At 43.0% G+C, this 17,856-nt stretch overlaps 1 protein-coding gene across 1 annotated transcript in view; it reads left to right on the top strand.

Moving 5' to 3' along the window:
• sez6b (seizure related 6 homolog b) overlaps positions 1–17,856 on the top strand; it is a 487,030-nt gene that overhangs the window by 454,626 nt on the left and 14,548 nt on the right. Inside the window, exon 11 of the mRNA XM_068009887.1 lies at positions 7,497–7,688. Within this exon, the coding sequence (XP_067865988.1) occupies positions 7,497–7,688 (192 nt within the window). The remainder of the gene's footprint in view (positions 1–7,496; positions 7,689–17,856) is intronic.

Genomic DNA, 17,856 nt, shown 5'->3' with positions numbered 1-17,856 from the left:
GCTGATAGTCAGGGCACTTGGGGCAATTTTCATCGTGAACTGGACGTCATTTTGGTCTCTACGCATGTTGATACCACCCACAAACTGTGGGTGGCACAAGTCAGGAGGTGACCATTTCCAGTGCTATTTAAATGGATCCTCAACTGACCTCAGGTAAAATGTGACAATTTTTGGGAGAGATTTTGCTTGTGGATTTTGGCTACTTAGACCATTTCAAAATGCTTGTACTGCCTGTTGAATGTTCTAGAACTTTTAAGAGGCTTTTGACAGCATACTTTTCTCATCATGGGGGGAGGGGGGGTGGTGGTGTTGTCCTTCTAGCAGCTGCACTCTGGCAAGAGGAGGAGGAGAAGGAATACACAGAGCTGAAGATGCAGGAAGAACAAATAGAAGGAGGATTCGTTAACCAGCCAACATAGTGTGTAGACCCAGGACAACATACCTGCAGTTGTCTGAGGAACGGTGCTAAAGGAGGCTGGGCTTCTCGAAGGAGGCTATCTCAGAGTTGGGTCACTTCAACAGCAATTCCCACAGCTAACATTGTCCCTGGCAGTTAAGATCACTGCAACCCTCGGCTTCTTTGCCTGTGGTTATTTCAAGGCTGCCACAGAGGAAATCTGCAAATCAGTCAATTGGCGGCTCATGCTAGCATTAATCAAGTGACTGATTCATATTTACTAGAGCAAACACTTCCATCACTTTCACCATGGACATCTAGAAGCAGCATTATAGGATGCTGGGGTTTCCTAAAATTACAAGATTCCCTCATCTGCAGGAAACCAGACCATAGGGAACCTGGGAACCGATTGAAGCCCCTATCCAGTTGGTGATCCAGCCTAGTGCAAGGTGGAGGAGATGGTGGATGCTACATGACCTCAGTATGACCACCCCTCAGAGATGTTATCACTGGTGCCAGAGGGACCAGCTATAGTGTGTATTCAGATCTACGGATGACTGCAGAGTGACAATGCCTTGTATCAGAAACCCCAAACAAGCTGGTAGTAAACTCTTCCATAGTGCAGAAATGTCCTGACAGGCAGTCCAATGCAGTGAGCAACTGATGGTGCACAGAACTTATCCCTTTTAAAGGCTGGATCTATCAAGTCTGCATTGTGTAACCTCTTCAGCTGAGCTAGGAAGTGAGGTTTCACTCCAATGGGCTGTTTCCTGGGCTTCCCTTTGCACTTGTACTTGCTGCTACTCACTTGTGCTGGGTGTATCACCCAGTGCAGTTCCCTTGAACTTACTACCAATAACACATAAGGTGCCAGTTCCTGTGCTGGTGCTTAGGAAGGCCAGAATGAAAGATTTCATTCTGAGAGGGTTCTTCCCCCCCCCCCCCGCCCCCTCCACTCCCCACTCAGCATGGGCAGCACCAATACCCAAGATGTCTCATGGACCTAGAAAGAGCGAAGAGGGACAAGGGTATGCACGTGGGGACAAAGTACAAGTGGTAGCACCATGCACCCCCAGATTATCATGCTGAGTGTATGAGCGTGAGTTAAGTGTAATAAGGGAAGGCATCCAAACACTCTGCTGTGTGTGGCCTTCAACATTGCCATCTCCAATTATTCCACCGACAGCCTTCATTGAGTGATTACCAACTGCAGTTCCTCCTCCTTTGGCTCGAGGGGCTAAATGGCCTAGTCCTGTTACTATGTTCCTTCACTGTACTTAATGGTGCTGTTGGGCCATGGAGGTATCGCAAACACCTGTAGAGTGAAATATGACTGACAACTAGACTTCATCAACAACAGTCAAACGCAACCAGTTGGCTCAGTTCCCTGGGTAAGTGCCTCATGGAAGTTTGGCTTGTAATAACTAAGCCCTTTCATTTTTAATGTTCCATGTCAGTAGAAGCATAAACAACAGAACCATCACTAAGTGACTTCTATCTAAAAAGTATTCATGCTCCATTTAACACATGGAAAGAAAAATGTCAAAGTCTTAATCTTATTCCGGAATTTTCCATGTCATGGTCAATTTGGCAAAATTGTAGAAAGCAGCTTTCAACAGTTTGAATAATAGAAAACTATTGGGGAGTTAGCACCACCTGCTGGATTTTCAAATCATCACAACCAAAATAATTTTTTTCTAAGCACTGCTGTTACACTTAAAGGTTTAAACTGTCTCCTTAAATGCACTGCCTGAACTACTGCTGTTGGCTGCAGCACATCATAATCCCTCTGGTTCTTCATGACTTACAACTGTTTGCATTCAAGCCCATGGGGAGGCCTCTGTCCATGGGACTCTCTTCTTTGGCCTCCTTATCTCGAGAGACAATGGGTAAGCGCCTGGAGGTGGTCAGTGGTGTGTGGAGCAACACCTGGAGTGGCTATAAAGGCCAATTCTAGAGTGACAGGCTCTTCCACAGGTGCTGCAGAAAAATTTGTTTGTCGGGGCTGTTACACAGTTGGCTCTCCCCTTGCGCTTCTGTCTTTTTTCCTGTCAACTGCTAAGTGTCCATGGGAATATTGTGTGGCATACTACTGTAAATTTTAAGGCACATTGTAAAGCCACCCTTGACTGGTCCAAGCATCTGAAGTATTGTTTTAACACATGAAAAGTATTTGCTGAATGAGGGGATTTGTCTGTCCCATATCTTATTGTAACTGCTATTGTATGGGAATATTGGAGAAGGGTCAGCAATCACACATGCCCAACAGGGCCAAATAGGGAGTTCATTTGCAGATCAGCCATGATGAGATTGGATGGCAGAACAGGCTTGAGGGGCTAAATGTCCTACTCCTGTTGCTATGTTCCGTATCAATCCTTCAAAAGCTGTGCTGATTTGCCTCATGGTGAACACATCATGTGGGCCTGCTTACCCCTCCTCCGCACAATTGCATAGAATTACATAGAATGTACAGCACAGAAACAGGCCATCCAGCCCAACCAGTCCATGTGGTTTATTTTCCACATTAACCTCCTCCCACCCCTCCTCATCTTCTGTTCTTTTCACCCTCATGTTCCTATTTAGCTTCCCCTGAAATACATCTATGCTATTTGCCACCCAGGTTCCACATTCTCCCCACTCTCTGGAGAATGAGGTTTCTCCTTCCCCGTGGACAAGGCCATGCATTATTTTGTGGAATAATAACAAATGTTTCTTTTTATTGTAGTGTAGGATTGTTGGTTGGTGCAGGAATGGGTCCATGTGTACAGTGAATGATTCCCTGTAAGATTAGCGGGCTCTGGTGTCTTTGCTGAATGCTGTTTGACTGGGTGCATGATGATACAGAGCTTCAGTTGCATCATTATTGGTGAGGTGCCTGGTGTCATGCCCAGTACAGGCATGTCTTATTCATAACTTTAAACATGGGCTGTATTCAGCATAGCATCTTCTGGAACTGAATTTTCCTTTTCTTTTAAATGAACCACAGTGGACATTAAAAGTGGACATGGGCTGCAAAGATGGCCGAAGGTCAGATGACCTTGACTTGTGTATTCAAGAACTGACTCGCTGTCCGAGAGGACAAAAGAGTATCTTACAGACTGAGAGGAGTCATCAACGCCCATCCTGAAACCCTAGGGAGACATTCCTGAATTGAATAGTTTTCTCCTGAAACCAGGAAGGTGATTGTCTTAAATAAAAACAAGAAATGCTGGAATTACTCAGCAGGTCTGGAAGCATCTGTAGAGAGAGAAGCAGAGTTAACATTTCTGGTCAGTGACCCTTCATTAACTCTGCTTCTCTCTCCACAGATGCTGCCAGACCTGCTAAGTATTTCTAGCATTTCTTGTTTTTATTTCAGATTTCTAGCATCTGCGGTATTATGCTTTTATTTTAGGTGATTGGCTTAACCCCCTTCAGGAGGAATGTCTTAGAACAATAAACAGGATGAGGCTAATCAACCCAGATCCCCACCATATTTGGAAAAGGAACTGTGAGAAATTACTTGGTGGGGCAGCCATGTTGATCTCCCTTTAAAGATCTTTCAACAGCAGAAAAAGCAGCCAGGCAGGCAAGGCAATGCCATCGTGCCTTAAATGAACTGAGAACTGGAGACTATAACATCTTAGGGTCTCCAATCCTGTTCCTTTTCAAGTCCACCAGTACAGAAAACCAACCACGTAGTAATAAGTCTACAAAGAACTAACTTTGTGACCTGTTGAAAATCCACCTCTTTGACAGAATCCTGCAATGATTTCAATATACAACTCCGGCTATTGAATCCACCTAACTACATTTCAGGAATGAAAATGCCTGCAACGCATGCCTTTTCCCCAAGACAAGCCAAATCACGTGACTTATGAACTATTCCTTTGCTTGTAATTTGTCAAAGTGCCACTCTCCTTTTAAGGGCATGTGTTTGTGTGTGTGTGTGTTTACGTGTGAATAAAACTAATCCTCTTCATTTAAACCCATAAAAAGTGTGCTGCTGGTTATTCAAATTGGCCACACACTCAGGGGTTAAGAAACACACACAGCTTCCTTTTCAAAAACACACTGATTATGGACAGAAATGGGGAAAGGAACCGCGGTTTCAGTTCTCTCTCAATTCTGTTGGTAACAATGACAATGTTCTGAGATCTCTGTAGGTAACCAATGCATAGGGTAGTGATGGACTCATAGTGCAGTTGACAGATGGTCCCTATAGATCTTCTTTAACTAGTTCGTACCCTTTAGTCATAATGGCCGTGCTGAGCCTACACATGCCCTGCTCCTCAATTATGCCCAGACAACTATTCAGTCATTGAATTCCCATTCCTTCCAAAACCCATGTATAATCAGTGTCGCTATAGACTAGCCCATTCGTGTGTGAAAGTTCTGTATAAATATAGCTTGATCCGCAAAAATAATCTGTGTTATGCTATTGCATGTTGGAACTTTGATTCTATAACTCTCCGCTACTATCCATTGTCCTACAATTGTACAAAATGCCCAGTTAAGCTTTAAAACTTGTCAAGCAGAGCTTCCATTTAACCACCTGAAGCCTAGGCACGATTACAGGTCACGAACAAGGATTTCAATCTGAGCAGCTAAGGTGTGAATAAGCTTTTCAGGTCTCTGGAGAGCCCCAAGGACAAGCAGTATCCTGCAGACAAAGCCAATAATATTTCTGATATTGATGGCAGTTATGGGCCTTGGGATCTGAACTGGAAATTACTCGCACATGTAAAATAATCCTGGGACGGCTGTGAACATCAGGTAGCTGCATCTGCTGGTGAAATACTTCAGGTGTTTTGCTGGTTCTGGTCTCTGATTAAAGGTACCCTGATATAGGGAATTCAGTAGAGAGCAAAGGCAGAGACTAACGCCAATATGAGAAGCAAGTGTACATGCACAGCATTTGAACATGTGTAGTTGCTGAGAGATCACATTCAGTACTTTATGTTGCGAACACATACTTTCCACAATAATGGAGAAGCATCGTGTAGGCTCCCATGGATGAAAGTCTGAGTCAAAGGAATGGGCACATTGGCTGAAAACAAAACGGCAGCCCCAACAGCCTTGGTGCAGGCGGTACTTTGTTACTTGGGCAAGGAAGTAATTAACTGTGCGTGGTAGAGTCCTCTGGAGACAGATACAACACCTAAGGCTGTCTAGGCCCTAAGCTCTGGAATTCCTTCCCAAAACTTCTCACCTTTCCACCTCTCTCTCTCTTCCTTTAAGAGGCTGGTTAAAGCCTATTTCTTTCATGGAGCGTTTGGTCACCTGTCCCAGTGTCTCCTTCTTTGGTTTGGTGTCATTTTGTGAAGTGCCTTGGGTGTTTTACTACATATGCTAAGTAATATAGCAATTTATTAGAATCATAGAATTTTACACTGCAACAGGGGACATTTCACCAATTGTGCCTCTGCCAGCACAGTCCCATTTTGCCTTGGTACTCTTGCCTCTGTCCATGACACAAGTTTACTTCATGATATAAATAAGTCAAAATGCTGAATCCAGCTCCGTGCTTTGCGTAGATCATTAGAGATGGGCTCTGTTGCTGTCAATATTGAGGCTTGCAGGTCAGGAGTTGGCAGCACTGGAGAAAGATAAACGTGCCTTAAAATTGCCCCAGAGGCCAGGGAATCAGATGGAAAAGCAATGGAAAGAAAGAACCATACCTATTCCCTTTCATCCTAGGCTCATGTATCTTAGCTTACTCTCCACAGTGTGCAGCTCAAATCATAAATCTAGATCAGTGTTGGTGGTTCTCCTGGTGGCCCTTTAAAAGCTATAAATTTAACCTCGCTATAGGCTCCCTTGCCTGGATGGCAGAGAAGAGGAAGATGGCTAATCTGCAGAAACATTTTCATGCAATTTGTTCAATTCAAACAGTCCTGAAGATCGGGCTCACCTTCTTTAAAATGTCAGAGACTGCGTGAGCTGAGATATTCCTTTAATGGACATATCTTTCAGCTAGGCGGACAGAAGCTGCTCCGAAACATGAGAGAGTCCTCAGAATGAATATTGCCATAGGTGTCACCCCTCCAGCACTCTGATTTTCCTCCAATAGAGCTACACACCTACAATGGGCCACAAATACAGGATGGTACATTGTTTGTCATTCGTGTATGCTTATTGTATGAGAACCCACCTGACTAGATAGATTCTGTCACCTGACTAGATAGATTCTGTGTAAACATGTCACAAATTAAAAACTGCTACATTTGTGTCATTTAAGGTTTTCTCTCGGCCAACTTTCCTCCCCTTCCATCCCTACCAAGGACATTGAGTCATGCTGGGATATGGCTCCATGGGCCCAGTTGCTCTTTCGTGCCTCACCCAAGTGATCATTGTTCAGTGAGTGTTCACAGGCTCTGCAGTAACTGGGACCATCTTATCCAAACTAGCTCCACAAGTGTCCACTTTATACCAAGGCCAGTGATTAGTGACCAGGAGTGGGAACCCTGGTCGATTTTCCCTTAACTAATCCAATTTTCACTGAGACCAATTATAGCATTCCCTCCACTGTCTTGGCTGATGTAATTTAATTCCAGACCAGAGAATGGGCTATTCTAGTTAAACTTTGTTTGATAACACATCTGTGAAGCACCTTTGCACATTTTACTATGTTAAAGGTTCTATAGAACTGCAAGTTGTTGTTGTGTTCCACAACTTTCCACTGAGCCATTGGGGGAAGCCTCCATTTTGAGGAATCTTGCAGCGCAATCAATAGAGGACACACCAGTAAGCAGCCAGGTTTGGTCAAGCAACTTACCGTTCAAGCACAGGCAAATGAAACACCGCTAAATGCAGGTTAGAATCATAGAAAGTTTATGGCACAGAAAGAGGCCACTTGGCCCATCGTATCTACACCAGCCAAAAAACGAGCCACCCAATCTAATTCCAGCATTTGGTCCGTAGCCCTGCAGGTTACAGCACTTGAGGTGCATATCCAGACACCTTTTAAATTAGTTGAGGGTTTCTGCCTCTACTACCCCTACAGGCAGTGAGTTCCAGACCCCCACCACCCACTGGATGAAAAAACTTTTCTTCATCTCCTTGTTAATAATTTTTCCTCATCTTGTTAATATTTTGTTTCTGTGTTTTCTCATCCTAGTTATATTCTGCACTGACCCCGGTGACATCGATCATAGCCGCAGAATTATTTCAGATCCCAAATTTTCAATTGGCTCCACAGTACAGTATATTTGTAACAAAGGCTACACACTGGCTGGGAGCAATATACTGACATGTTACAACAGGCAGTCTGGGAACCCTAAATGGAGTGATAGGATTCCTAAGTGTATCCGTGAGTATATTAACCTTTACTATGGTGTTCTATACTTCATATAAGATTTGTTGCACATGCAAACTTTTTAACCTAAAATCCTCTCTCTTCATACTGGCATGCACATGTGTAGAAACTAGCAATTCACACCTATCTTGTATCATATATCTCAGCATCAACTCACACCCGTATATACTGTAAATTGGCTTACGTTGTAAATTCACTCCAGAAGAGATGACATTTGTGAGGAGGAAAAGTTGCATTAGAGAAGTATTCATTTATTCAGCATTTCCAAAATAATGTAATTGTCATCTATAATGTACATCACTCTGAGAAGCTGAGTTTTCTCATATTAATGGCATGTAGATACCTGCACGAACCATTACACACCTTTGCATTGTCAGTTAACACAGATTTTGCCTTTTGGTCTAATTTCACAGGATATACTGAAGCTTATGTTTATTTCTAAATGTGTTTTGAAGATATGTAGTTCCTCAGGCAAAAGCAAAATAATACAGACGCTGGAAATGAGAAACAAAAGCAGAAAATGCTGGAAATATTCAGCAAATATTAATGACTTAGATGAAGGGAGCAAGTGTGACAGATTTAAGTTTGCTGACGATACAAAGCTAGGTGGGACAGTAAGCTGTGAGGAGGACACAGAGAGACTGCAAAGTGATATAGACAAGAACACAAGAATTAGGAGCAGGAGTAGACCATATGGCCCAATGAGCCTGCTCCGCCATTCAATACAATCATGGCTGATTTTCGGCTTCAACTCCACTTTCCTGCCCGCTTGCCATGTCTTTTGATTCCCTGAGAGACCAAAAATCTATCTATCCCAGCCTTAAATGTATTCAACGATGGAGCATCCACAACCCTCTGGGGTAGAGAATTCCAAAGATTCACAATCCTTTGAGTGAAGTAATTTCTCCTCATCTCAGTCCTGAATGATCGGCCCCTTATCCTGAGACTGTGGCCCCATGTTTTAGATTCCCCGACCAGCAGAAATAATCTCTCAGTGTCAACCCTATCCAGCCCCTTCAGAATCTTGTATGTTTCAATGAGATCGCCTCTCATTCTGCTAAACTCCAAGAATATAGGCCCAATTTACTCAGCCTTTCATCATAGGACAACTTGCTTGTCCCAGAAACTAATTTAGTGAACCTTCGGTGTACTGCCTCCGTGCAAGTATATTCTTTCTTAAATGTGGAGACCAAAACTGCACACAGTACTCCAGATGTGGTCTCACCAAAATCCTGTATAATTGTAGCAAGGTTTCTTTATTCCTGTACTCCAATCCCTTACAATAAAGGCCAACATGCCATTTGTCTTCTTAATTTCTTGCTGTACCTGCATGCTGATTTTCTGTGTTCTTTTTGCAAGCACACCTAAGTCTCTTTGAACATCAACACTTACAAGTGTCACACCTTTTAAAAAATATTGTGCTTTTCTATTCTCACGACCAAAGTGCATATCTTCACACTTCTCTACATTATACTCCATCTGCCATCTTGTTGCCCACTCACTTAACCTGTCTATATCTCTTTGCAGCCTCTCTGTGTCCTCTCACAGCTTACCTTTCCACCTACCTTTGTATCATCAGCAAACTTAGATACATTACTTACTTTCTCTTCATATAAGTCATTCATATAGATTGTGAATAGCTGAGGCCCCAGCACTGATCCTTGCGGCATTCCACTTTTCACTGCCTGCCAATTTGACAATGCCCCATTTATGCCCACTCTTTGCTTCCTGTCTGTTAACCAATCCTCTAGCCATGCCTCAATATTAGTCCCAAATACATTTGTCCTTATCTTGCCTATTAACTTTTTGTGTGGCACCTTATCGAATGCCTTTTGGAAAACTAGGTATAGTACATCTACTGGTTCCCCTTTATCGACCCTATTAATTACATCCTCAAAAAACTCAAATTTGCCAAACCGGATTTCCTTTTAGGAAAACCATGTTGACTTGTTCTAATCATACTGTGCTTTTCTAAGTGCATTGTTAAGACTTCCTTAATAATAGATTTCAGCATTTTCCCAATGACTGATGTTAGGCTAACTGGCCTGTTTTCTCTCTCCCTCCTTTCTTGAAAAATGATGGAACATTTGCTGACTTCTAATCTGATGGGCCATTCCCGAATCTAAGAAATTTTGGAAAATCATTGCTGGCACATCCACTATCTCTGCAGTTATCTCTTTTAGGACCCTAGGGTGTAGGCCATCAGGTCCCGGGGATTTTAGTCCTTTAGTTTCTCCAGTTTCTCTGCTGATTATTAACTTCCTTAATTTCCTTGCTCTTTTTAGCCAGGTTAAGTGAGTGGACAACTAGTTGGCTGACAGAGCATGATGTGGGAAAATGTGAGCTTATTCACTTTGCAAGGAAGAATAGAAAACCAGATTTTTTTTACATGGTGAGAAACTTTTAAATGTTGGTGTACAGAGAGATTTGGGTGTCCTCATACAAGAAACACAGGGAGTTAGCATGCAGGTACAGCAAGCAATTAGGAAGGCACATGGCTGTTGACCTTTATTGCAAGGGGGCTGGAGTACAAGAAAATGAATGTCTTACTACAATTGTACAGGTCTTTGGTGAGACCACACCTGGCGTATTGTGCATAATTTTGGTTTCCTTATCTAAGGAAGGATATACTTGCTTTGGAGGGAATGCAGTGAAGGTTAACTAAATTGATTCCTGGGATATGAGGATTGGCCTATCATGAGAGGTAGAATAGAATGGGCCTCTATTCTCTGGAATTTAGAAGAATGAGATGTGATCTGATTGAATCATGTAAAATTCTGAGAGGGCTTGACAGAGTAGATGCTGGGAGATGTTTCCCTTGGTTGGGGAGTCTAGATCTAGGGGTCATAGTCTCAGGATACAGGTCAGCCATTTAGGACGAAAATGAGGAGGAATTTCTTCACTCAGAGGTTTGTGAATTATTGGAATTATCTACCCTAGAGGGTTGTGGATGCTCAGCCATTGAGTATATTCAAGTCTGAGAGCAATAGATTTTTAGGCATGAAGGAAATCAAGGGATATTGGGATGGGGCGGGAAAATGGAATTAAGATCTGTGATCAGCCATAATTTTATTGAATGGCAGAGCAAGCTCGAGGAGTCTACTCCTATTCCTATTTCTTACGGCCAGGCAGAATTTATGGAGAGAGAAAAACAGAGTTAAGGTTTCATAGAATATTACAGAACAGAAGGAGGCCTTTCAGCCCACCAAGTCTACACTGGCTCTTTTGAAGAGCAATCCAGTTAGTCCCACTTACCCGCTCTTTCTCCATATCCATGCAATTCTTTTCTCCTTCAAATATTTATCCAATTCCCTTTTGAAGGCTACTATTGAATTTGTACCCACCACCTGATCAGGTAATGCATTCCAAATCCTAAACACTCATTACCTTGCCCAGCTTCTCCTCATGTAACATCTGTAATATTGCGTGGTCCTTTGATATGTGAACAATTGTAAGACTCTCAGGACTGCATGTAATACCCAAAGAAAACATGGGGTTTTATTATACTTTAAATTAGAACATATATATAAAACAGTCACTGCACAAGCCACGTCTAAACATATTCCACTCTGTCGGACTACACCCACAACTCTTTTGTTATGTGTGATGCCATATCACTTCCTCCGGTGACCTTCACTTACAGCCTGTTAAGGTGGTCTGCTCTTAAATCAACTCACAACATCCCCCTTTTTTCCAAAGATAAAAATGTGTGTACAATAAACAATGATGTTGTAGTTTGGACTAACTATACATGATTAAAACAAATCACTATTTACAGTAAGTAAGTTTAACACTCTCGAAAAGAGGAGGTTTGCTTGTTCATCCAGATCTTGTTATCGTAAACCTCTTCCCAGAGCAGAATGCAGATTGGCATGTTCTTCCTCTGTGTTTGTTCATCTTCAGACTTTGTCTTTGGACGTGTCTGCAATGCCTCAGGGTTGTCACATGTAACGCTGTCGTACAGCTCTCTGAGTTAACTTCAGTTCCATCTGAGAGTTACACCATTAGGTGTCTGGACCTCGTTCAATCTGGGCTGGTTGCCTATCCTGGCAACCTCTGTAGGATAGCAAGTTCCCTAAGTATGATTGAAGACTCAGACCTTCTGTCCTACTCGTAATGGAGCGAAATCTGGTCCTGCTTGCCTGTCATACGATGCCTTCATCTTCCCTTGTTTTGACAGAAGTATATCCTTTACTGTGGAAAACTTAGAGCGATGATGACTGGGCAGGGTAGTTCTTACCTGCCTACCAAATATCAACTCTGCAGGTGATGGTAAGCCCATGTTTGTTGGAGTAGCTCAGAGTTGCAGCATTGCAACCTTGATATATTGTCCCTTCTGCCTACACTTTAAAAGTAGTGATTTGATGATGCACACCATGTGTTCAGCCATGCTGTTGGACTTTGGATAATGCAGCGATGATGTCACGTGATGGACTCCCCACCTGGCACACATGTCTTGGAATGGTCTTCCTGCGTATTGCAGCCCATTATCAGAGATAATTTCTTTCGGCAGGCTAAACAGGCTGAACATGGCACTGACCATATCAGCAACCACTGCACTTGACGTATCTCACAGCTGTCTGATGATTGGAAATGTGGTGAAGTAATCCATAACAAAGAGGAAATCATCACCTTGAACATGAAATAAATCTGTGCCAATCTTCGCCCTTAGATGTGAAGGTGTCTCGTGAGATCAAGGGTTCCTTTTGTTTTGGCTGGCAATTTTGACACACCTCACAGGATTTCACCACCGTCTCAACATCACTGTTGATTCCTGGCTAGTAGACTGTCTCTCTGGCAAGGCGTCTGGTACGTTCTATTCCTAGGGATTAGTCTGGTGAACCTCTATTGAGCTCCCTCTATGGCAAGTATATCCTTCCTTAGATAAGGAGACCAAAACTGTACACAATACTCCAGGTGCAGTTTCACTAAGGCTTTATACAATTGCAGCAAGACTTCTTTACCCCTGTATTCAAATCCTCTTGCGATGAAGGCCAACATACCATTTTCCTTCATAATTGCTTGCTGCACCCCTGCATGCTAGTTTGTAGTGGCTCATGAACAAGGACACCTAGGTGCCTTTGGACATCAACACTTCCCAATATCTCACCATTTAAAAAATACTCTGTCTTTCTGTTTTTTCTACCAAAGTGGATAACTTCACACTTATTCACATTATATTCCATTTGCCATGTTCTTGCCCATTCACTTAGCCTGTCCAAGTCCCCTTGAAGTCTCCTTGCATCCTCCTCACAACTTACATTCCCACCTAGTTTTGTCTCATCAGCAAATTTGGAAATATTTCATTTGGTCCCCACATCCAAATCATTTATATAGATTGTAAACAGCTGTGGTCCCAGCACTGATCCTTGCAGTACCCCACTAGTAACAGCCTGCCATCCTGAGAATGACCCATTTATTCCTACTGTCTGCTTTCTGTCTGCTAACCAATTCTCAATCCAGTGCAATATATTATCCCCAATTCCCATGTGCTCTAATTTTGTTTACTAACCTCCTGTGTGGGACCTTATCAAAAGCCTTCTGAAAATCCAAATACACCACATCCACTTCTTCTTCTTCTTCTTTTGGGCCTCCTTATCTCGAGAGACAATGGATACGCGCCTGGAGGTGGTCAGTGGTTTGTGAAGCAGCGCCTGGAGTGGCTATAAAGGCCAATTCTGGAGTGACAGGCTCTTCTCTGGACTTATAACCCGTAACTGCTGCCTTCCGTGTTGTTTCAGTCGCTGTGAGGCAACTATGGAGTGACCTCTCCATGGCGCATGCCTGGGCAAATTTATGGAGGTTGAGAGTTGCCCAGTCGTCAAAACCCCCCTCTCGGCCTTTCTCTTTCTGGTGGGGTCCAAAGGAGTGCAGGACACGACGTTTGGCACCAGTATGGCTGCAGGAACTGCCGGAAACATGCCAAAGGTGACACATGACCGCCTACCACATCCACTGGTTCTCCTTTATCTATGCGAGAAGTAACATCCTCAAAAGAACTCCCAACAGGTTTGTCAAACATGATTTCCCTTTCAGGTTGACACTGCTCAATAATATCTTTATTTTCTAAGTGTGTAGTTATCACATCCTTTATAATTGATTCTAACATTTTCTCAACTACTGACGTCAAACTGACAGGTCGTTAGTTCCCCATTTTCTCTCCCTCCTTTCTTAAATAGTGGGGTTATATTTATTACTTTCCAGTCTGCAGGAACCTTTCCAGAATCTATAGAATTTTGAAAGATAACCACCAATGTATCCATTATCTCTATAGCCACCTCCTTCAACATTCTGGGATGGAGCTCATCTGGTCCAGGGGCTTTATCAACCTTCAATCCAGTTAATTTTTTTTGAGTACTACCTCTTTATTAATACTAATTTCTTCCAGTTCCTCATTTTCTCAAGTCCCTTGGTTCCCAAATATTTCTGGGAGATTTTCTGTATTGTCCTCTGTGAAGACAGATGCAAAGTAATTGTTTAGTTTCTCTGCCATTTCCCTATTCTCTATTATAAATTCTGCTGTCTCCACCTGTAATGGAACCACATTTGTCCTTGCTAATCTCAGTGTGCAACAGCTTGTTAATACAGTAAAGTCTGTCATTTTAATCCTCTCATGAGAGAGGAAATCCAGTCATTTTATTAATTGATTGTCATTCACTAAGCAACATCATGTCTGCTGTTATAATGAAAAGAAAATTGAAAAATTATGTGAGGTTAAGGTTATTTCACAACGTACTTGGGGAACTGGTGCAGCTGGCAAGCTTTTCTTAGCATGTGTGCATTTTGAGGCGAAAGAATTCAGATGTGACTTGCTCACATAATTGCCACTTCCAGCAGGAAGCAGGATGGATCAAAAAGATCAACTTTGCATTTAAAATATTGTGCTTTTTTAATATTACACTCAGTGATGCCAATGCATTGCCAGTAAAATTTCAGCCTATACTTTTTAACTTGTTTCCCTGGAGCACATTTTTGGATGGCAGATGTGCCAGTGTTTCAGGTCAGTGGTTAAGAACATAAGAAATAGGACCAGGAGTAGACCATTCAGCCCTTCGCGCCTGCTCCACCATTCAATACAATCATGGCTGATCTTCTGCCTCACCTGCTCCCCTTATCCCTCGATTCCCTGAAAGACCAAAAATCTGTCCATCTCAGCATTAAATATACTCAACAATGAAGCATCCACAACCCTTTAGGGTAGACACTTTCAAAGGCTCACCACCATTTGAGTGAAGAAACTTCTCTTCATCTCGGTCTTAAATGGGCTACCTCTTATCCTGAGACTGTGCTCCCATGTTCTAGATTCCCCAGCCAAGGGAAACAACCTCTCAGTGGGCTGCATTTTATAAACCCGCCATTGGCGCCAAAAATGGCAGTCCGCCCGTGCGGGACACACGTCATAGAACCACCGCGATTCCAAGCGCAGAGGTTCATTTAAATAGCCAGGGCGGGCCGCCACCCCCACCCCCCCCCCACCCTCCATTCATGTAGAGGGGGCGGGCTGTCCATCCCCAGCAATGGCATCAGTGGCCTGTGCACAGGCACTGACGCCATTTTTAAAGGGCTGTTAGCCCTACCCACAAATTTAAATATTTAAAGAAAGATTAAATGAAATTAAATAAATACATCTCTTTTTCCCCTCTCCCACCCCCGCCCCAGTAACAATTAAGTTAATTATTTGCCCTTCCCCCCCCCCCAAACACTTGCCATTACCATTTGACTTCCACTCCCCCCATCCCAATTGCACAAACTTTAAACTTTCCTTCCTACCATCCCCTACACCCATGACATTTATTTGACCCCATCCCCCCTTCCCCCGCACAGCGCACAGAAAAACTTTCCTCCTCCTCCCTCCCCACCAGTGTTGTGCCTCGTTTCCCCAAACAGGGATCCAAAGGCGCAGCAGTGCCGGCCACCAGGGTGAAGATCACGGTGGAACATCAGGAGGCAACAGGAGAGAAATTAATTCAGGTATCTTAATTTATTTAAATATTTAAATTGCGGTCCTGTCACCAAGCGGCGGGGTGGGCTGCCACGAGGCCTCGCCGCCACCAGCAATATCAGGTCGGGCCCTGTGAGTGTTGAGGTCCGTGGCAGGCCTCATCCAAGGCCATCTTCAGGCCCATCCCCGCCACTGATCCCGGTGTCGAGGGCTCCTTAAAATCCAGCCCAAATGCTCAGTATCTACCCTGTCAAGCCCCTTCCTAAAATTGTACGTTTCAATGACATCACCTCTCATTCTTCTAAACCTCAGAGAGTATAGACACAATTTACTCAGCCTCTGACTCAACATGGGATAATCCTTTCATCCCTGGAACCAAACTAGTGAACCTTTGCTGTACCACCTCCACAGTATATCGTTCCTTAAATGTGGAGACCAAAATTGTGAACAGTACTCCAGGCATGGTGTCACCAGAGTCCTGTATAATTGTAGCAAGACTTCTTTATTCCTGTACTGCTATCCCCTTTCAAGAAAGGCCAACAAGCCATTTGTCTTCCTAATTGTTTGTTGTACCTACATGGTAACTTTCTGTGTTCCTTGTACGAGTACATCCAAGTCTCTCAGAACATCAACATTTAAAAGTTTCACAGCTTTTCAAAACTATTCTGTTTTTCTGTTCTTACTACCAAAGTGAATAACCTCACACTTCCGCACACTGTACTCCATCTGTCACCTTGTTGCCCATTCACGTAATCTATAAATATCTTGTTGCAGTCTCTTTGTATCCTCCTCACAGCTTACATTCCCACCTCGCTTTGTATTGTCAGCAAACTTAGATACATTACTCTCGGTTTCTTTGTCTAAGTCAATAATATAGATTTCAAATAGCTGAGGCTCCAGCACTGATCCTTGCGGCATTCCACTAGTTACATTCTGCCAACTGGAAAATGCCCCTTTTATCCCTATTCTCAGCTCCCTGTCCATTAACAATCCTCTAACCATGCTAATCTGTTACCCCTATTCCATGCGTCCTTATGTTGCTTGTCAGCCTTTTGTATGGCACCTTATCAAATGCCTTTTGGAAATCAAACTATCCTACATCAACTGTTTTCCCTTATCTACCTGACTAGTTACACCTTCAAAAAACTTTAATAAATTTTCAAGTACGATTTCCATCTCGTAAAGCCATGTTGACTTTGATCATGTTATGATTTTCTAAGGCATTGTTAAGATTTCAGCATTTTCTCAATGGCTGATGTCAGGCTTACAGGCCTGTAGTTCCCTGTTAAGTGGTGTGACATTTGCTAAGTTCCAATCCACTGGGACCATTCTAGAATCTAGGGAATTTTGGAAAATCATAACCAGTGCAACCACTATCTCTACAGCTACCTCTTTTAGAACCCTTGGATGTAAGCAGTCAGGTCCTGAGGATTTGCTGGATTTTAGTCCCTTAAGTTGCTGCAATACTTTTTTTCTGCTGATATTAATTACCTTAACTTCCTCACTCTTATTATCCCCTTGGTTGCCCTCTATTTCTGGTATGTAATTTGTGTCTTCTGTTGTGAAGACAGACACAAAATATTTGTTCAACATCTCTTCCATTTCTTCGTTCCCCATGATAATTTCTCCTGTCTGTTCTAAGGGACCAACATTTAGCTTAGCTACTCTCCTTTTTATATACTTGTAAAAGCTCTTACAATCTGTTTTTATATTCCTGGCTAGTTTACTCACTAATTCTCACTAGTGCTCATTAGGTCCACCAGTTGGTACCATGGCTTTGTCTGACAGTCCTGCCACGAGAAGTGAAAGATTTGAGACACAGTTTTAATGTAGTATTTTCAGACGCACGTTCATAGCAATCTTGTGATCATTCCTGGTTTAATTCTTCACGTTCTTCTGTTTCGATTGTGACCCCGCAGGAACAACCTCAACAATGAATTTGAAACCCAAATCAATTCAAAATTGGGCTCAATTCCAAAACATGAATACAAATTTGGGTCCGATCACATGATTGATATTTGCATAGGCTGTACCTTTAAGAGAAATGCCCTACTGTGCACATGTGGTGCCAGTTTGTCGCTGGCAAGGTGATCACATTAGCTTAGGTTCACCACCCCAACTTTGTTTGAGATGCATCTCTGGCAGGTAGGGACCTCCACCTACTCTGGAGATGCCCTCCTGATTCCAGCCAGAGGGCCATTTGCAGGGTGGGAGGCGAGC

The sequence above is a fragment of the Heterodontus francisci genome, chromosome 30, assembly GCF_036365525.1.
Source record: "Heterodontus francisci isolate sHetFra1 chromosome 30, sHetFra1.hap1, whole genome shotgun sequence".
Lineage (NCBI taxonomy): Eukaryota > Metazoa > Chordata > Chondrichthyes > Heterodontiformes > Heterodontidae > Heterodontus > Heterodontus francisci.
The sequence above is the reverse complement of the archived record's forward strand: the minus strand, read 5'-3'. Positions and strand labels throughout refer to the sequence as shown.